Consider the following 22,407-nt stretch of genomic DNA (forward strand, 5'->3'; position numbering starts at 1 on the left):
ATCAAGAAGCACTACTTCAGAGTCAGGGCGGCTAGGATCTGGAACCAACTTCCAAGGGAAGTGATGCTCGCCCCTACTCCGGGGGTCTTCAAAAGGAGGTTAGATAGACACCTAGCCAGGGTCGTTTGACCCCAGCATCTTTTCTTGCCCATGGCAGGGGGTCAGACTTGATGATCTGCTTAGGTCCCTTCCGACCCCACCAACTATGAAAGTATAATGGGAGGAAGAGAGAAGCATTATTCCCATTTTACAGATGGAAAACTGAAGCACAGGGTAGAGTTCATAACTTCCCCAAGGTCAGAGAGGAAATCTATGGTTGAGCTGGGAACTAAACTTTCAAGCCCAAATTTGAAGTCTTCATTTAGTTAACAATTCTGCTTTCTCACATGCATTTTACTCCAATAAAATACCTTGGTGTCATTCAGTTGCTGTGAAGTATAAATGGAAAGGCAAAAAAAGGTCAGGCCAAGTGTCTATCCCTAAGCCAAAAGCAGCCATTGTTCACAGCCTGAATTAAAACTTTTGAGTTCCCAATTCCATAACAGAAACAGAATCTTATTTCTTAAATATTACACTATATGCCAATAACCATATTACTGTTTCCTATTTTCAACCAAACTGTTTCAATCAATAAATCACCCTACTCAAATTCCTCCCCCCCCCCCCCAATATTCACTGCAATTAAGGGCCACGTGATTTATTGGATTAGGTAATGTCCTAAAGATCAGAGAAACAAGTTAGGAATCATGTTCTTAATACTAAACATTTTCAGAAGTGTTGAAAATAGACCATGTTTTTTTGACCCTTCCCTTTAATACTGGTATTTTCCCAATAAAAAAAAAGCTGTGGGATAGTTCCTGCTCCACTAGGGACTGCGACTTGAGGAAAACCCTGAAACCAGGGTCCCACCCTTTCAAAGGACTGAACTCTGAATTGCTCTCTTACTCTAGGTCCTAAATATTTCCCCTCTTAGCTAGCCCATAAGCCAGCTTCAAGAGAGGGAATGAACATGCTCTGGGCAATGCCTAGCCCATAGCCTAATGGTTAAAATATTTTTCTGGGAAGCAGAAGCCTAGAAGCTCAGTCTGCAGCTCCCTGGGCAAGTGCTCTAATCATTAGACTATTGATCTACCCTCCTGTTCCTCCTCTGACGAACACCAGTGGGGGTTTTCTTTTTCTGCAACTACATTTACGGGACCTATGAAGCATTAAGCACATGCCTGGGTGATTCTGCTCCATCCCAGAAGCTACGCAGCCACCATACAGCCTTGTGAGCATGCTCAGCAGGGGAAGGAACACACAGCCGCACACTATTAATACTGCATAAGAGCCAAAAACTGCACTTACGTGGCTACTTAATTGCCACTTTAGCATGTAAAGGTAAAACAGAATTCAGGCCTTAGGCTTCCTGAAGCCACTAATTCAAATCTCCGACTACTTGCCTCAGCACTTCAAGCTCCAGATATTTCATTCTGTGTATTTTTCAGGGATCAAATTAAGTTCCACCCCATGCGGGACAAAAGAATTATCTCATACCAGATCAGAGCAGCAAAAATATATTTAGTCCAGCTGGCGCATCCTTCAAAAGTTATAAAAAACCCTCACAAAGTAGAAAATTATGTAATAACCTCACAAGTTCTTTTCTTCTGTTATCAGATACTTTTTAAAAATGAGGCTTGTATCCCAAACTGAACTCTGTCATTACCTAATGCTTCTTTTAAAGGTAGCAAGCTGTATGCCTTCAGTCACGATACGGTCAGACCTAACACTAAACCCTTACATGAAAGGGGCAGGGGAGCCTTATAACAGACAAGTCATCAGGTCATCTGATGGTAACCCATTTCATTTCAGTTTATCATTACAATGATGCTAAATTTCTTTAACTACCAGTACCAGAGTAAACCAACAAAACAGCTGCATCCATACAGCAAATTTTACACAATAAACCAATTACATTTAAAACTGACATCAACTTTTGTCTCCCCATGTGCCCTCTTAAACCAAAATTTTCAGCAGTGGTCACGGTCACTATTTCTGTGTTCCTCCTGCAATTTGATTCACATAAGTACCGAGCACTCCTATTTACAAATGACCTGGTTTAAATCATGGGCCCAGTTTGCTAATATCTTGGCCAGATCATGGGGGGAGGGGCAGGCATAATTTTTGTGCCCAAGTTCTGGTGCCCCTCCCCACATTCCCCAATTGACTAAGGGGACAGGGTTAGGGCCAGATTTAATTGCAGCATCAGAGACTTTGCTCCCAAGGCCTCCGACAGCTGCTGAAAAGCCCACATCAGGCCTCACTGGAAGAGGCAGGAACAGCAGTAGGGGAGGAGCTGTTTGCTCCTCCAGGCAGGAAAACTGGGGCACGTGCGGTTGGGGTGCCTGGGACCTGCCCTGGCAGATGGCCCTGGCACCGGGTAGGGAAGGGGCTGTTTGCTCCACCACATGTGTATTCTCTCCCCACCCCCAACACCCGTTTTCCTGCCTAGAAGAGCAAATGGCCCCTCCCCTACCAGGTGCTAAGGCAGCTCCCAGACACCCCCCGCCGCCCCACTTTTTCTTCCCAGAGGACAAAACAGCCCCTCCCTTACCCATCCCCAAGCTCTCTCCTCCCTTTTGGGACCCCTTCCGCACACCCTTGGGCTGCTAGACTTTTGCTGCTGGCTGGGGAATGCTTGATGCAACTTTTGCCACCGGCTGGGAAATGCTTATTGCACCCAAATGCCACAATAGAGCTGCCTGCTGGGGAACTCCCAGGCAAGCAGCCATATCTTGGCATTTCGCTGCAAATTGCTTTTTCATAAAAATCACTTATTTTTGTGATTTTCATGGAAAGTGAGCAATTGCAAATTAAACCAGGGCCTACATATGGAGTCCTATATCATGCTAAGAGCTCTGGAGATATCTGGTCCCTTGTATTTCAAAGTGGTCATCCAAAATTAGTAGATATTTTTTACCTTAATCTCTGTCTCAGCTTAGTTATCTGTAGAATGTAGAAAAAAGTCTTCTAGCAGCACGATGAAGAAAAATAAGTAAATTTACAACTATACCATACTGATACTATTGCGGTAAGTGCTATAAAAGAAGTCCATGAGGAAACTGATGCTTCTGCCTTCATAGGTGGTTTTGTATAGTGTCTAGTAAATAAGGCAGTGGGTCACATACTGAACAATGAGGAGAAAGCAAAATTTTGAATAAGTGTCCCATAAGGGAACGCTATCTATTGTGTACATTGAATGACTCAGGGTCCCATGGGGGGAAAAACCAGAATGTGATCGTACAGTCCTAATTGCATCATGATGCACATGCACAGTGGGGCTGAATTAAAACTGAACAAGCACCCTTAATTCTGACACTTCCGATTTTATAAGTGCTTGATTTCACAACTGTAATGATAATGTTTTAATATATAGGTGTGTTTGTGTAAATTAAAAAGCCTAGTGGAAATATTTCATGTTTTTGCCAATTTTGCAAATTTTCTTTCTCAATTAATATACATGTATTTTGGAGAAAGTCAAAGATTTTCAACTCTCTGCCAGCTCGGGTGGAACACCTGCAGCTTGCCTAACCTAGAAATAACTTTTATTGCACTTGGGAGGAAAGAAGCACGTTTCATGAAGCATACTATGAATTTTTTTTCTGGAAAAGGCACATTGTAAACATAGTTAAAGAACACAACAAAGTTTCATGTATGTGGATGTTTAAAACTGCTTCTTTTCAATCTGATCTGATTTTTGAAGGAATAATAGTTTTAAATTACTGCAGCTCCCATGGCAGACGAGACCAACCTTCTTCTACAGACACCAGAAAATACAGGAATTCAACTAAATACAAAAACCAACTGGATTTGTTCTCCAATTAAAAGAAGAAAAATATATCACACTAACTCTTAATGGTAAATCAACAGTTGTTCTATTATAATTTTGTCCAAAAGACAACAAATTTTGTTTTTTCAACTCTTTGATCCTTATGTTTAGCTTGTAAAGATGCCACTTGCTACTGCAAATATTCCATTTCTCAAACGACTGGTATCATTTTTCCTAAAACTAAAATATAACCAGACGGTCGCAGAGAGGTTTCAAACCCACACAGCAAAAAGCAGACCTCACAATGGAAGAAAATCAGATTCAGCGCGTTTAAGAAATGAAAACTTGCAGAAGTCGATAAAAATTACAAATTTAATGTCAAAATAAGGATGAAAGTGGCACAATGCAGTTTGTCTTCTGCCAGAAGATTAGATCCTGCTACTGTATCAGCATTACAGGCTATATTTTCACTGACACCAAAGATAATGCTCCAAGCTCTTTTTTATGCTCTTCCTAGAAACAAAAGGTTTACTTACCTTCATCACTGTAACAACATGGAATGTGAAAGATAGCAATTGGTGTGCTGTTCATTTGTTTTGTTTTACCGAGTACATACTTACTAGGGCCCAATCGTGTAATGTGTTCCACCAGTTCAGCTGGGGAATGAATCTCTTTTAACCCAAGTGAATTTATAACGGCCATCTAAAATTAGAGAATCTATCCTTTCCTGAGCTAGAATATGAACATACCTTTTATTTTCTGTTGCTTTTTGTTTTGCTTGTAAAAGAAAGAATAATTCTGATCCCAAAACAATAAAAGATGCTCCGTACAAAAGAGGTAAACTATTCCATCCAAAGATCAATCAAAATCTTTAGCTCTAATATGCATTCAATAAGCAACACAAAGTTCTGTTTAATTGGATCCCTAACTGATGCCATTTGGTGTCATTTAAAGACAAAATTGATAAAAGTGAACTGAACTGATAACTGGAAGTGATAAATGTGAACTTTATGTTCTTTTCATCCACAGAGCAGGTACAGTCCAGGCTGCAGCACTCCAGGTCTGTCACAAAAAGTACATCAAGCGTGACCTAAAGGAATCCTAAAGCTGTTAACTAGAACTGTGGGGAGGACTTGTGGGGGAAAGAGAGGTTTTCAGACAAGTTCAATCGTTGACCACTCCACTGGGAGTGCCAACCAGCACACATTTCAATACACTGCTATATGCAGGCACTGCATGCAATCTTTACCTTCATTTTAGAAACTTATACATGGTCTTCCTTTCTTACGGTTTGGTCACTAATAAGGGCTTTTCTTCAGTCTTCTTAGATTGATGGTTGTGATTTGACCTCATTGGATTGGACAAAATTATCTCAAAGTAATTCTTAAAGCCACTGGATTGGTGCGTTTATGACCTAAGCATCAAAGTGTGATTTTATCCCTTGAGTCCCTAAAAAGCTATTAATACAAGAGTTGGATACATCCTTTTCCTTGCTGCTTTACGTGATTGCTGCAAAGCTAAAATGATAGCATACTGCAAAAATAGATGCATTAATGGTTTTCAGGCATACAACCAGGGTGGAACAATCTCATTGTTGTGCCTAGTAGGTGGAACAGGATCTGCCTCTGTGTCAGATTACTGATGCATCTTTTGGGTGCTAATATGGTTTAACAAGCAAAAATACTAAAAGGAAGTCAGAGCTTCCGATGAAGCAGGGTGAAATCTAATTGGCACTTTGAGTGATGGCTGACCTGAACAGAGCATTTCTTGCTAGTTGTGTGCATGTGTGCGCACATTTTAAACACTTTGTAGATTTGATACTTGGATTCATGAGAACTTTTCCAATTTCAGCGGGACAGGATAGGGCAATGGTTGGCAACCTTTTCGGGCTGTGGGCTGGAGCAACCCAATTAAGGCAGCACGGCCACTATTGCCAAAGTGCCCCCTCCCCCCTGAGATCTAATGGCTCCACAAGCCTTATCCGACCTGCACGATTTCCACTAGTACCTGTGGCTCTTTCCCACCTACATTAATTACAGCCATAGGGAATGCTTCCCTTCTTTGTTGCTGATAATTGCAAAGAGCTCTGGTGAAACTTCCCCACCCTAGAACTGCTGAATTTAGCTTACCTATAGGTGACCCCACCTACCAGTTAGCGTGAGAGAGAGCTAAAACTTTCCATGTTCTTATATCATTTATGTTTCAGAATAGCTCCATCTTCTGCATAGACAGTTAACATACACAGGATAAATCACAAGAATTAAGTGAAAGCTTTGCCTTTGATAGCTGGTTTAAAGCCTGCCTGCTGTGTTTGATCCAGAATGCATTTCCCATACAAGCTTTTTTCTGTTTTAATGAAACTCATGTATTCTAATTTGGACCTCACAACAGAAACATGCTAGTGCCCTGAAAGTCCAAAAGCATCATCCCAAAAAATATTTGTCATCTTATTTGTCTGTAAAGTTGCTTAGTGCAGTAGTGTGAAAAATATTAGCTGATAAAGAATGAACAACAACATTCCACTAAGAAATAAGCACACATTGGTAATGCAAGGTAGTCTAGGAACTACAGAAGATGAAAAAAGTAACTAGTTATGAAGCCTTTACTGTAAAGCATCCCTATATCTCAGTATCATGTTCAATAAAACGCATCTGTTCTGAAAGTTACCAAATAAATCCTACAGTGTGCAACTCTTCCAGACTGTCAGTCAAATATTTCATATGCATTATCCATCCAATTGTCTAGATAGATGCTTGACATATAAAATATTCTACATGCTAAAAATACTTATAAAATATTGTCTAGTAGTTGCTGCATAAATCAAGCACAGATTCTAATTTAACTGTTTAATAACTTGGCCATCTAAAAAAAAAATTACCCTTTACAACTTATTGAACAAATCCCATGTCTTAAATCTACATCATTTTATATTTATACAAGCACAGAAGCAACTGAAACTGGTATAATTTTAAATCCTGAAGCAAGTGTTATTGCTGAAATATGCCCCTGAAAATTGTGACTTCATATGAAAACACTGACACCTATTCTCAGCAGTATGAATGCTCTGCTATAATATTTTTAAAAGCTTGTCTCCTAATCTTGATTGAGGTTTGAATGGAGCAAGCTTGTATTTTTCCAGTGTAAATGTTATGCAGAAACTTCACAAATATAGATTTAAATCTGCAATTGCCATTACTAAAATAAATGAAAAAAAATCTATAAGCAGCAATGAAACTGGCATGCAAATAAAAGAACTGTCAAGACATATATTGCCTAAAAATAAGCTTACAATAACTATTTTAAAGGCTGTGTGTGGTCCTACCCATATATTTTGGCAAGATGCACTTTCTCCAACCACAGCTAGATTCATCCAAAAGCAGTGGCACTGGAGAGTCTCTGTCTCACCTGTCAAAGTTGAAGAACGTTGTTCAGCAGACCACCATGAGTCCATGGATAGGATCCATAGCACTGCAGCAGCTGTTCTTGATAAGCGTTCTCTAACTATAGAGGAAAATACTTCAAAAAAAATTCTTCCATAATAGGATCCTCCTTAATATGCATGCATTTAAAAACAATGAGAAACAAAGAACATGTCATTTCTAAACTAAAACTCTCATGATATTTAGGATGAGCTAGTATGGATGTCTTCGCAGGGATCACTAAACCAATTCAAAATATATAAATGGCTCAAAAATATCTAATTTAGCTGTCATAAATTATTTGTAATATGCAAAGATGGCTACAATAAGAGATAATTTTATGCAAGTGATAGCAATGAAGCTAAACTCTGTAATGCTCTTCTTAGTTCTATTCTTAAATACAACATGACCACCTTTTCTCCATCAAACCACACATAAAAAGTACTGAGCTTCGTATCTTCTTTGGGAAGGGGAGAGAATAAGTTACTTGGGCAGGGTACAGGTATGTAAATTAAAGGTACAGGTACGACCAAGACCAATAAAAAGGAAGTTGACCGGGTTACAGCACACGATTAAAGCATAAACACCCCAAAAGCTAAGAGCGTAAGCTAGCAAAACTTAACATAAAGAAGCAACTTCAACTGCTATTAAAAGAGAACAACCATTAATTTCCAGCAAGAGGTGAATATTTTCTAAAAATAGCTCACTGTTTCAGCAACTAGAATCTCCTGTAGTTTAATTACTCGTAGTACCATATCCTATAAGCAAAAAGGCTCAAGAGAGATTACTTTCACTTTTCCCTAGATATATTTAGTGTACTAACTAGCATAGTTAGGATATTATTTTTCTTTGGTTTTGTCAGTAGCATGTTTGAAATAAATTTTATTAAGTGGTAGTGTATGTAACATTGCATTGTGGGTAGCAGTTTCCTGCTTTAACCTAGCCACATCCTCAGCTGTTATATGAGACAAGTTTCCCATATTTTCTGCAAGTTGACTTTTTTTTCTTTTTTTCTTTTTTTTTTTTTTTTAAAGAAAACAGACAGGAGAAAATAGCAATAAGATTATAATGATTTTAAACCTATATATTGACTGTAAGACTACAGCCAAGTAGAATTATCTTCTCACTTGCTGTACAGATGAAGAAATATATGCATAAAGAACAGGGGGTAAAAAAGCATTGCTATTCAGGAAAATAACTGAGCTATAAATGTGCAAAAGCAATAGCCATTGAGAGATATTTGACTTTTTAGATGAAGAATCTTATTTCGGGCCCAAACACAGGCAGAATACTTCAACACTGAAGTTGAATTGGTGAACATTTTTTCTGAGTAATGATAAATGAGAAAGTTAATAACCCAAGGCAACATAAAACAATTATGTTACTTACTACTAAATAAATGTATCACTGATTAACAAAGGCTTACTGTCATCTTAATCTGTCATAGTGGTTTTCTGTTCAGATTTAAACTGATCTTTAACAGTATGAGTTCAATGAAAAGGGGGCAGACAACCAAATATTTGCTTAACCTGGGAAGAAAAAGCTACTTTTTTCCCCCACAATCTGTGATTTCTAAATCAATCAAGCAGCTTCATATCTTTCTTGTTAAATTAGTGCATGGAAGTCAAGGGAGAATAAGACGCAAAGAGGAGCATCAAAGTGGATACATTTGTCATTCATTTGAATATCCCTCATTTATCCTGCAGATGCCCAAAAAAACCTCTGACAAGAGTCAGTATTTTTAAAAAGTGGCATTAGGAAAAAAAACCTAACTTGTAAGAGTATTTTTACTGGATGTTATTTTATTAATAGGTACTTTCACATTCCATTAAAGAGAAGGAAAAATCTTTTATATTAACATTCAGGCTGTATTAAGCAACTATAAAGATGCTGGAAGTGAAAAATCCCAGTCTACACAGCCCATCCACAAAATATGAAAATACTACAATTATACACATTAGGACAGAATAAGTCTACATCAATTTAGTAAGAACTACCAAAAAGTAAATTCCAACACCACTAAGAAAACTATAATGGAGGGTGAGAATGGCTTCTGATTGTGAGATGCTGAAACCAAGCACACGGGTTGGTTCAGATACAGAAAAATGTAGCACCAATAGATACGGATCTAAGGAATAAAATCTGTCGAGTTGAAGCATCTGAAGTAGTAATAAAGGGTATTATCTATGTCACTTTGTGTGGAAAACTATTAAACTATCATCTACTCGTTGAATAAATTACACTTAGTTGCAAGACCATCATCCTACCAGAGTAAGTAGAATTTTTAAACCCCTCTAACCATAGCATCAAAACAAATTTAAGTACAAATAAACTTTCCCCAGTGAATCGTACTGTTTATTTGCTGTATAAAAAGTATGAGCGACAAAAAGCAAAATGTTTGGAAATAAGATAAAGCAAATCTTTAAAGGTTTTCAAAACAAATTTCCAAAAAGATAAAGGATACGATGGCATTAGGTTTGTATTACAATTGATTTTAATTTCAAAATGAGATTTAATTTGTCATCAAAGAACTAGTCCATAATTTACAAAGCAAATTCTTTAACTTGATACTCCTTTTGTAAGTGTAATTGTATCAGTGACTTAAAGTATCCCCTGTGGATTTTTTTTAAGTTAACTTTGATTTTTTTTTTTTTTTAGTTCTGCCATTTAAACAAAAGACTGTCAAATGTATGACTGCAATCAAGAGACTTGTTTACACAACAGCTTTTCAAAATTCAGATTTCTTCTTCATTGCACTAAAAGTGCAAACTATTTTTGAAGAAAGGGGTTGCCAGGTATTGAGTTGAAACACAATTTTGCTTGAAACCTCCTCCCCCCACCACACTATACCCACTAAAAAGGAAACATTTCCAATGCCAAGAAATATTTAAATTCCAAATTAATAGAGAAAACATGTTTAAGAACTACACTCCAACCAGACACTGGAACAAGTTTTTATATTGTTTGGTAAACTTTACCATGCTAAATAGAAAATTTATTTTAGTGATTTAAATCTTAAAATCTAAGTTGAAAAAGCTCCATGGTGCTACTCAAAAAATTATACCTCGCAGATAACATATTAAAAGGGAACATTGGTAAATAACCTTACAAATATATCAGTGAAAGAATGAAACAGACAAACAAACAAAAAGCCCCAGCTATCTTGAAGAATTAAAGACATTATTTCAATTTACAGAAGTTAAAAAAGAAAGATACAACACCTCTGTGGCAAGTTTCTTTTCAGACACTGAAGAACTGACTAGTAATAAACTTCTTCGGTTTTAAAATTATAAAGGATGGTTTTCAATGAATGAAAAAAAATTAGTCTGCCGGCAACATTTTAGTTATAAGAAAATTAATTTTCATTACCATAATATGCAAACTGATAAACATTTTCAATGTGTTACTGAATTTGCAGAAGTCTGCACTTTGTACAAATTCTGTGAACTGAAATTCAACAAATTATAGGGAAATGCCCTCTAAATGCTTTTATTACATTAAAAGTTAATTAAACTTCTAACCTAAACAAATATACTTTGTTTTTATGATACAATTGCCAGTAAAGTCAATCATTTTTACCACCTTACCTTTTTTGTTTCCAGTGATGGTCGTACCATAATATAACATTTAGAGGTACAAGAAATGCATCTTCAAAAGGGACAAGTTAAATAATGGTTTTTACTTTTTTACATGACAGTTCACTGTATAACTCCTAATTTTAAGAAGAATTCTGGAAATGTGGCAACTTTTAAGAACTGAAAATGTTCCAAAATACAAGCACAGTATACATTGTAATAGGCATTATGACAGAGACGTTGATAAACAAAATTATTTTATGTTTTTCTGATACATATCAGCCCTCCAAAAAAGAAAACTTTCACAAGTTGTGATTTTAATTGAAAATTCCCCTTTCCCATTTCCTCACCTCCATCCACCAAAAGGGGAAAAAAAAAGGAACAAAAGGCAAACCCGGTCTCCACCCACTTTTCCATTTATTAGTTTCACACCACTTCTGGTCATTTTCTTATTCGGGAAGTAGGGGTAGGAAGAATGGGGAAGCAAGAGGGAGGTTAGTTGCCAGGGATATAGACATCAGAAGTGATACAAATACAGGCTGAAAATCCTTAGCAACTTTCTTTTACTGCCATGCTTCTATCCCTTCCCCGCATATACCAAAAATCCTACACTCTGATGAAACTATAAAATGCAGTGCCCAAGGTATACAATCATGCTAACAAGAAAATGAGTTCTACATATAAATGTCCAAAGGGGCAAAAATAAGACAGTTTCCCAAAGATGTTTCCAATTTTGTTCTGAATCTGAGTGAGCAAATCAAGACTACTAATACACACTGTCTGTGCATATTATTCCTTACTATGCACAGCATTTTGCAATTTATTTCAAAGCCTCTATTATAAACACAAAAAAATACTGCTGCTGTTAACCCATTCTGTACTGGTATAGTAAAAAGTTTATGCTACACAAAGTCAAAGTTAAATATGTGATAATATTGTGAATGCACACACAAACCTGATATAAGTGTTCAAATCCAACATATGCATCAAATTTATGCTTCATCTTTAAAATAGATGTTAACAGTAACTGCTGAATAAAGTTATTTACAGTGTCCCAAAAAGTCTAAAGTCTATGCTGTTCCTCTGTAACATTAAAATTATAAGAAACAATTAATGTAAGTGCAATCAAAATCCCACAATCCATACAATTCATTATGTTAAGCGTCCATATTAAATCCCTACAACAGTTTTTATTCTAAAAGCACAATGTATAAAGCAGTACCCAAATAATTTACAGCATCCAAATGACACTCTGTACAATATACAAAAGGTATATAATTACACTTAAATGTCATTATATAAAACTGCCAGCTAGTCTTGAATACATGTAAGCAAGACAGACATGATTTAAAATTTGTAAAGGAATCCCGAGACTAACACTTCTATGACAGCCAATTACAGTACAAAACAGCCCCAACAAGCTGCTACTAGACCTTACGAAAGGTAAAATTTCTTACAATGAGTTACAGATTCACAAGTATAAGAAGACAAGAAGAAAAAGTAAAACAGAAGGAATCCAGCCACCCAGCAAATATGAAGCAGACCCAAGATCGTGATACAATCCAAAGATGTAAATTATTGTAAATCATCACTGTTGTTCAGAATTTCACACAGCCACTTGCGCCAATTTTGCTCACTTTGCCACAGACACAATAATAAGCTAGAGACAGGACGGGGGGGGGGGGGAAGAAAAAAAAAAAAAGAGGGGGGAAAACCTGAAGTGAGAGTACAAATAAAGTTCTGCTGTCCATATGCTTTAACTGTACAGGAGTTTGGGCTCTTTCACATTTTGTACTCCCTCCAAATCCTCATGAGTCACAAAAATTAAAAAGCTATATCCTTCTGGATGCCAGGAAGGGCCTTACCACGGGCCTTTTGTCAAAATAAAAAAAAAAAAAATAGAAAGAAAGAAAAAGCCACAGTGGTAGGCAGTCCCACTTTACTTTGAGTACTCTGATGTCACAAACCACATGATTCTGTCTCTCCAGTAACAGTGCTTGCAAAAAAAGGAGTTTTAAAGCTTTTGCTTTTTTGGATTGTGTGAATGCTTCATTCGCCTCACAAACAACCACAGAACCACAAGTGCGGTGCAAACTTTCTCCAGGAGGACAGCAAGAAGCCTCTGGTTTTTAAATGGTTAATCTCCGCAGGTCACTACCAGCCACTGAGACCAACAGAGTCAGTAAGTGCTGTCTAACCACAGTCTATGCAGTAATAGTAGGTCCTTCAAATATTTGCTCATTCTCTTTTTTTTTTTGTTTTGTTTCCTTGCTTTTCACATGTTACCAGCGCTTCACAATTTTTTGACAGAAAAAAACAAATATAGGAGTCTATGCACTCCAAGCACTCTGTAAAACTAAAGGAAGGTTTGGCTATGGTTTGTGTTTGCAGTTTAAGGCTCCAAGCAGCACTTACATCAGAAGGTACAAGTTCTGTGTGAAAAGAGAGGGGGACTATGGCATCAAACAGTCTGTTCAGCTCAGTGACACCATGTCAGCAAAACTTCTTTTGGGGTAAGTACCACAATCCGTTTTTAAATTTTCTGAGTAAGCACTGGGCATTGTCACAACAGAAAAACAAACTTGTTGAATGATATATTATGGTTTGAAGATGGGAGATTTAGTCAGGTGAAAAAAAAACGTTACTGTAAGTAATACGTGCATATTAAGAACGACACTGTTAACTGAAAAGCTAGGCAACATGAAATCACCAGCTTATACCTTGGCATTTGACAGCAGGTGTGCTCATCTGTCACCTATCTGACTCCATGTGTACTGCGACATGTACTTGGAGACGTACGATGCTGCTTTGAACTAGGTAAAAAGCTAAAGTATTAAATTAATAGAATCAACCACATCTTACAATACAAGGTGAAGAAACTAGGAATAAAATGGGACATTTCTATACAGTTATAACATGACTGGGTAATCAAATTACTGAAACAGAAGTAAGTTACATGATTTAACAGCCAGTTCTCTGTATCTGAAAAAAAGTTAGTAAAATATCAGATTCAACCAAAGAACCTTGTCTGCCTAGATAAAATATAGCATCTGAAATCCTTTCCTGCACATCACTGCCCTAGCAATTGTCCTAGATGTCTCAAATTAAACTTCATCTAGTAATATGCTAACAGGAATCTGTTAGACCAACAATCTGTTAATGTTTCCACTTTTTCACAGCAAGGCATGGTTTACAATGCATCAATGCTCCGATACAGTTTTTCTAACCATACTTAAGTCAAGACTAAGCAAAGAGCAGTTTCTGCATTAAAAAAAAAGCCACCAAAAAACCTGAAGTTTCAAAAAAGTGGATGAAATTAGCATTTTTAAAGCTACTTTATATAATGGTATGTTGCCAAATATTGGATTAAATATTCAGATCTGTAAACACAGATGTCTTAAAACACCTTCATAAAATCATGCAATTATGAATTAGCATTCCACATATGCATGTACCATGTAGATTTACATGCATGACCCTACTGAGAGTACACACATTGTACTTCTAACATCATTTAGCTCCAAACCTTTTATTCTTCTCAGATCTGCTGTTGGATTCAATATACATCAATGTCTTTTGAGATAGAGAACCCCTATATAAAACTGAACGAGACTAACTTTTGAGTGATTTGTATAAAATCTTAAATGCTTTCAAACTTTCGTTTAAAAGGGCAATAGCAAAATGCTGACCCCTGATCACATTTGATCAGTGGTCAGACACATATGAAAGATTTCTCACTGAGTCATTTAAGACAGAGGAAGAAAACAAACTGAAAGAACAGTAAAACATTTTCAAAACTTACAAAATTTTCTTAATGCTGTCCATCATGATGAAGCTATAATGGGGCTGTAGTTAAACCTATTTCCTTTATTCCTCCCTTTTTTTCCTAGTCAAAAAGATGCTACATATGCTTTCAGTATAGATTAAGCTTGTATTGCAACTAGCTGATGGTTGGAGTTCCTTTTACCCCTCCTACTTCACGCATTGCAACTGGCTCCTATCTAAGCACATGAATGTAGTTTAAGTCTATGAGCACAATTAGACATAAAGAAAAAGCTTTAAAGGAACAGAGAACTGTTGCGTTTAAAATGCACATAGGCACTGGAAATGCTACATCTCAGTACTGTCTACAATTGCTCTAATAGTTATACCTCACAGAAAAACTGGAGTGAAGTGCGGATACAAAAAATAGTCTTTAAATTGTAGGCAGCATTTCTACTAAAACTGCTCTCTTAATGAAGCACAGCAGAAGTGTAGCCAGACCACATTATCCCAGTGTTTACAACAGGAAATACAGTTTACATGTATAGGGACTTTCTTTTGCTTTTACTTCCAAAAGAGATTAGAAGAAAGTAAGTTGGCTAAAATTATCATAACATGCAGTGCCGACTGCTGAATTAGTCTACTTTTGGTCATTCTTTAACCTACTGCAAAGTGCTATAACCGGGACAATGAGTTCTTCCGAATTCTGTGTAAAAGAAGGGTATGTAAATATATCCTTAGAAACAAACTACAATGAATGTCTAAAACAAAATTTCTCTCATATCAACGTCATCAGTATACCTGAAAGTTGTGAAAATACCTATTTTCATGTTTACGCTTTATTGTAAAGAAAAAAAGAGCCAAATCACTCATCCATTTATTGTTTCCAAACTACTAAGGCACTTTTGCAGTTGCTTATGAGAATGCACAATTAGATTATCATTTTAAGTACTGTCAGGTTTGGCATTTAATCTCTTCCAATTCTGTTCCACGATTTATTCCAACTGGAACTGCAGCATGAATCACGTCTCTGAATTACGTACCTGCTAATCTGTTTCAACCTGTGGTATTTCTGCAAATTTTCATATCACCTGATGCGGGGAGGGGTCTTCTGTAACTTCAAGAGCATACAGTCTTATTCCTTTAAGTCTGAATTATCTAAACACTAGGTTCTGTACTCATTAGACTAATTCTGCTCAACAGGTATGCTCTGAACTGAATCCAAGTTTGAGTGTGTTCTATTTGTATATGCCTTCCTTTCAGTTTTTTTAAATTTAAGCCTACCAATTCAAATAGGCTAAGGCTCTCATAATTTTGCCTTTTGTTCAAAGTGAATCAATACTAAACTGCTTGGAATAAATAGTATGTAACTAATAAAAAGTGTGTTTATTAGCAATCTTCTTGTTGACATGGATTAAACAAGACCTTTCAGCTCACAGTAGTTCTGAAATATGTATTAATATCATTTATAAATAACTGGATCCTAATTCAGTACCGAGATGCGTTCTCTGCATCTGCACTGTGCAACTCCATGGAAGTCAGAGTATAAAATCAGACAAGGTTTTGGTTAATATTGTAGTCTTAGCCATCATAAAGAACTGTTGTAACAGACTAGAATAGATGGATATAGCAAGTAAAAATGAAACTCATCAAGCTGATCACAAAAAAGTCCTACTAAAATCGCAATGCTCAATACAAAAATGGCTCATATTCATGTTAATAAGAACACATCTTGTTAACGACAGTCTGTAAGCACATGAAATCCATGAAGGAACCATACTCCACATTTAAATGGTTTGTAAGGAACAGAATACATTTATTCATTCAATTACCCCCTTTGAGCTAACCACTGATACTCCGGATTATTTGAATCAGCCATACTGATGTAAAATTCACTAAGATAGAAATGTTCCAGTTTGTTAGAAGAACACTGAAATATCTGATGGTTAAATAAACTGGGGAGAGAAAAAAAACTAACTCATTAGAGGCACTAAGATTTTATCAAGCATACAGGATTAATCTTTATTGAATAGAACCATTCACAAATCAAAACTTACTCAACTTCAATACTTTCATGCAGTGCTAATCAATTACAACCTTTTCTAGTAATTCAAAATCCATGTGCTTTTAATTTTATACATTGGTGGTCCAAAATATTATATTCAGGCTGAGCTAAGTCATTCTGTATTGCAACTTTGCTTTTTTCAATAAATATTCATCTAGAGGCTTTCTTAGAGAGAACTGCTCATATGAAGACTGTGGTAATATTTTTATACTGTACCTCCTTGTTGAAGCAAAAGGTTAGGGGTTACCTAAATACCTCAACTGTATATACAAAAAAAGGAAAAGGTAAGTATTCACATGAAAAATCCAAAGGGACTATATTATTTATTTTTGCATTTCCTATGATTAATGATGCACCAGTGCATACTTGAAAACTGAAGTCAAAATAGGGTAACACCTCAAATTCCTTTACAAACTGTACAAATATCAAACTTCCATGCTGTATTAACTATTCTACCAGAAATATTTAAAGACTCTTACCACCCCACATTAATAGCATAACAATAATACTGAAATTCCTGTCAAGTTGTGCCATTTCGTACTCATGGACTGATTGATATTAATCTGAAAATCTATTTAATAGTAGAGAACAGAATAGTGTATATACATACAGACACACACACATCTGATTAATTAGATTAAATTTCAGAATGACCTGTATACATTTTACAGATAAGTTTGTTCAAAAAAAGTGTAAACTAGCAACAGAGATAAAATAAATGTAACGCTTTAGAGTTTAAAAGGAGATAAATCAATATGCGAATTATTTTACATGTAATGCAGCTAGTTACAACCTGCAATTAAAAGTACATCATACATTTATTTAAAGGTGTACCAATATATTATGTAGCCCACCCCTAAATAGGCATCATCATTACCAACCAAAGAAAGTCATCTTCTAAAACATCAATTTAACATAATGGTGCCCTACTGGAAGCAAAAAACACGGTGTTCTCATATGGCATGAGTACAAAACTCCAGTGGATTTCAGTAGATGTTATACAAGTAAGGGCAGGATTAGGCGGTGCTGGCTGAATTTTTGAGAGGTGCTGAAGACCCAGCAAGTCTCCCATTCAAAGACCGCAGAAGTTAACAGGAGCTGCGAGTACTCAGCTCCTCTCAAAAAAGTAGACCCTATGCATGCTTTACTCAATGTACCTAATAAAATTCAACATTGTATGTTCTACCTGATGGAGTTGTTTCTGAAAACTCATTAAATACACTCCATTAATAAGAATTACAATAAACTACCATGTTTAGTATGCCCTGGAGTATATAATATTTTAATTAAGGCAGCCTCAAAACAACCAACAAACTTAAATAAGGCACAACCTGAAGCCTTTCACGTTTGGCTTCAAGTATCACAAGAATCAGTTTCACAAAGTCAGCTGAATACCTACATTGCAAACATCTTCTATTGTAAGTTTTAAAACAAATATTTAATTGGGCCAAAAGAAATAAAAGCCAAGCAAATTTATTTCATGTTGATAAACACATTCAAAAAAAATAAAATGAGGAAATCTTACACTTTTTTCAAAGGGTTTTTCCTTGTAAATTTTGACAGCCTTAACAGTTGACCACAGTTTTTGTCCATCAGCAGCAGACACCCACAAGGTGCACCAGACATCCACCCTCTCACCACAGAACCCCGACAAGGAACTACTGTTATAAACCGAGCAGTTGCATTTTGTTGGTGTTATTTAACAATAGCCGCAGTTGTTATAGTATCACTCTCCTTCAGTCTACCCCAAAGAAGTCTTATGGGGGACCCAGTTAGGAGACTCATCTTTTGCTCTCAAGTGTTTTTGTTTTTACATTAATAAAGCTTAAAACTAAGAGCAGGTTTCCTTTCACAAACATGCTCTCTTCTACAAATAAATATAAGCCTTGCCACTTACTATGTTTAAAAATGCACCCTAAAGAGAATATTTTAAAGATGAGCACAGGGACAAAATAAACTCAAGTGGCCGTATCATAAAACAGTTTAACACTTTCAATAAAAAAATCCATTATTCATGCATCTGTTTCCTGTCTATATATTTTATTCTGCTAGTTAGCATGCAGTATGCTGTTCTATCCTTCCTCATGTAGCTATAAGTTTCCTATTTCATGTATGAACTTGCCTCTAGGAGAAGGGTGGGGGGCAGGGGGAAGGCATTTTCTATTGACTCACTTTGACTGCTGAAGTCATTTTAGTCAATCCAATTAAATCATTCCGACTTATGCAATATTTCTTTAAGTGTTCTAATTTCCAAAAATGGTTTCTTTAATTTTAGCACAGCTAAAAAAAAAAATGTGAAGTGTAAACAAGTTGTCTTTTTTTTCCCCCCTTTCAATAGGCAAGGCCCTTCAGAAATTAAGGGATTTCTATGGTGCATTTAAACTGTATTCCTGAAATAAACTAATGAGAATATATTCTCATCTCTTTTAATAAACCAACCTTTATGATTACAGCAAAGGTTAAAAACCATTATTTCCTCTGCTGTCTGGTTTTTAAGAAGTGCCACATTCATTAAAGTAAGGCAGTCCTAGAACTGACAATAGTTTTACATTTTTTAAATGCTAACATGTTATAGCTAAAAACCCTGTGGCAAAGAACTTTTGGCAGAAACTCAATTAAATGGGGGTTTTGTTACTCTATTTCTGATAGGCACAGAGACTTTTTTTATTCACATTCTTTATTCTATTAGAATTGCTAGCATTTGACAATAAATTTCAGTTTAGTATCATTTTCTTGAAGAGGAAAGTTAAAACTCAATGACTTTATATACATTTATTTTCCCCTGAATTTATCTGAACCATAAGTGTGCCAAACCATTGTTTACTTATCCTTTATGGTCAGATATCTTACATCTAAATCCACTTTGTGGTTTAGCAAAAGAGAAAGACAGAGTGGCTGCCAATTATAGAACTTTATTGTTCAGAAAAATAATTAAAAAACCGCTAGCCAAGATCACAATGAAAAGTAGCTAACATTGACAAAGTGTGTTTGCATATTGATATGCTTACACACCTTGGTGCATGTGTACACCTAAGCATTATTTGAAACTTGGGCTTTTAAATATGACATGCCAAATTTGTAGGCAGTATTACCACCAGTTACTATAGTTCACAAATAAAAAATTCTTTACCAAATGATTCTAATAAAAAGGTTCTCTACAGAGCAATTCAGGCAAAGATAGAGGCATTTTATTAGAAACAGTAAGTATATGGACGTATATTGGCATGCGTGCACACACACCGACATGGTTATTTCTGGATATATATACACACACACACACATATATATATATATATATATATATATATATATATATACACACACACACACACACACACACACACACACACACACACACACGTAATACATTTAAGTAAGAAAACACACCCTTAAGAGAAACAAAATGCTTTAATTTTTTCCTTGTGTCGTATTAGAACAGGGTAATCTTTCACACATGCATGTGTACACAGTGGATACTTTTAATCCCAACTGATCTGTACTTGTAAATGCCCATATTTCTCTGAGCAAAACAGCTAATAATTTAAGTTATATGCCAATGCAGATCTTTATCAAATACAGCCTCTACTATAATTACATAGGGCAGAATGTCTATCACATTCCAATTTGTTAATGGTCTGAAAATCAAGATGTTGTACAGACAGGCACAGATTATTCTGTTAACATACGAGAACACATCTCAATATAAATTATTTTGGGCAGGGGTCTTGTCTTTACATCTGTGAGATGCAAAGTTGATCAATCAATCACATATATAGGTAACTGAATATTTGGGAGTAACCCTGGGGACCAGTGGTGGGATTTATCTTTGGGGGGCTCTGTGCAAAGTATAGGTTTCAAGTCCCTACCCTTTAATGAACAGCCACACTAAAACAGAACTGTACTGCAATAGGAGTCCCTGTCCAGCTCGGGGCCCTATACAGTTGCACAGTCTGCACTGTAACATAGGCCCTCTTAACTTTCTAATCACTCCCCAAGCAAACAGAAATTGCATTTTTGGACCTTATAGCTGACCCAGGTAAACTCATCTAAGAACTAAAATTAACATAAAACTACTTATTTTAATCAAAGTAGTGTTAATTGCTGTATAGCTGTTGCATTTGACAAAGTGCAGTGTATTTTTTTCTGAAACTAACAAATACTTATAATGTATTTACTTTCTACAAATTCTGAATATAAAAGTTCCTCAGCCAAGACAAAAAATACATCCTTAAAAGTAGTCAAATTAATATTATAATGCATGAATGACTTAATGTAAATGTCTTAATGCAAAACAAACAGTGAATTGAGGCAGATAAAAAAAAAAATGTTGCTCTACAGAAATGTACATGTAAACCTGCTCAGACCTAACAGACTTGACTGAGACATGATCAATTAAAGCTGTGAGTTGTGAAGCAGTAAACCCTGCTACATTGTAGGATTGAATATTTATGCACTAGCTTGAATTAGTTTCTGTAAATACCACTCGCCATTGAATCCCTTCATTCATGTGTCATATAATCAATTAGAAAAACTGCTTTTCCTGAAAGAGAAAACATCTGAAAACAAATGGTGCACATTCCACTCTTTCAAATGCCAGGGAACTTGTATGTTACAGAATGGTGACGCTTCATCACAGAGTCTGAGGGATGCCGCTAAAGCACTATACCTACATACAGATGTAGCTTTGTAATATAAACACTGTAAAATAACATGATATATGTGTTTTATTTGATTCCTGTAATGGCTACTAATATTAGTTTACAATCAGAGAGCTTATCTTCCAGTTTTTCAAATCTGCAGTATCAATGGGCTTTAAAAATGTGGAGTAACTTAACTATAACAATGAACAGTTCATTTAAAATTGACAGGAGTAAAAAGCAGTCACTGTTTACATAGGCAGTATACCTTTTTATACACCAGTAAAAATGTTCTCTTTTCCCAAAAGGATTTTATGCATAAAGGGCATTCACTTCACTTCCTGTTCACCCCACTCCCTTCCAACCGTATGTACTGTATTTTTCCTTATTATCCAGTACCCTTTTATGTCCCCCATATGAAAACTAAAAATTTATAGAAACATTTAAAAAAATTAAGACAACACAAGCTGATTTTTTTCTGATCTTTTATTATAGAAACCAATAGTATTCAAAGAAAACCAATAATACATAGATAATAAAATATATCTCACAGCCTAGTTATCAAGGAATTTAATTTAGCCCCAGACAGAAGCCTGTATACTTAGCACAATAAGCAACAAATTCAGACTGTAACAAAAACAAAATCTGACTCGACTAAAACTATGCGACTACACAATCCATATGGCAAACTCTGGAGTGATTTTTTTTACAATTTGTATTACAGTAAGTAGAGAATTTCAATTTATATGCTAATATTATTTTATATGGTGATTATTTTGATTAGGAATTACTAATAAATACCTAATTTGATCTTATCTATATAGTGCTTTTAAAAATCTAACACCTTTTAATATAAAAATGAAAGCTAACTGACACCAGAAATATACATGGAGTTAAAAATAAACTATTTTGAAACCTTAAATTCACATTGTTAACAATTTGTCTAGACCCTAAGAGAAAGCTCTTCTATTAGTATATGTCTGTATATAAAATATTTTATAAGTATTACAACATTCTGTAGGTACAAAATGCAGAGCTGAAAATAATCTTTTATGTAGTACAGGTGCTATTATTCATATACTAAGTAATTTTAAGGCAGCCATGCAATATACACATGCACAAAACTACTTTATGCAAGTAA

The 22,407-nt window shown here is 35.7% G+C and overlaps 2 protein-coding genes across 15 annotated transcripts in view; one reads left to right on the forward strand and one right to left on the reverse strand.

The window, feature by feature from the left end:
• Positions 1-22,407, reverse strand: part of SUPT3H (SPT3 homolog, SAGA and STAGA complex component) — a 434,721-nt gene that overhangs the window by 360,035 nt on the left and 52,279 nt on the right. The window contains exon 3 of one of the 10 annotated variants that reach the window (XM_059728888.1): positions 7,214-7,309. The exons of the other annotated variants lie outside the window; for them this stretch is intronic. The gene's annotated coding sequence lies outside the window, so the exon portion shown is untranslated. The remainder of the gene's footprint in view (positions 1-7,213; positions 7,310-22,407) is intronic. 10 annotated transcript variants of the gene reach the window in all.
• Positions 12,906-22,407, forward strand: part of RUNX2 (RUNX family transcription factor 2) — a 288,575-nt gene continuing 279,073 nt past the window's right edge. For 3 of the 5 annotated variants that reach the window (XM_019491598.2, XM_019491601.2, XM_019491602.1), the window contains exons 1-2: positions 12,906-12,984; positions 13,194-13,315. In XM_019491598.2, the coding sequence (XP_019347143.1) occupies positions 13,258-13,315 (58 nt within the window). In that variant the 5' untranslated portion in view covers positions 12,906-12,984; positions 13,194-13,257. Of the gene's footprint in view, positions 12,985-13,193; positions 13,316-22,407 lie in introns of those variants that run through there. The other 2 variants (XM_019491603.2, XM_014608414.3) reach the window with 2 other exon arrangements.

The sequence above is a fragment of the Alligator mississippiensis genome, chromosome 1 (assembly GCF_030867095.1).
Source record: "Alligator mississippiensis isolate rAllMis1 chromosome 1, rAllMis1, whole genome shotgun sequence".
NCBI classification, from domain to species: domain Eukaryota; kingdom Metazoa; phylum Chordata; order Crocodylia; family Alligatoridae; genus Alligator; species Alligator mississippiensis.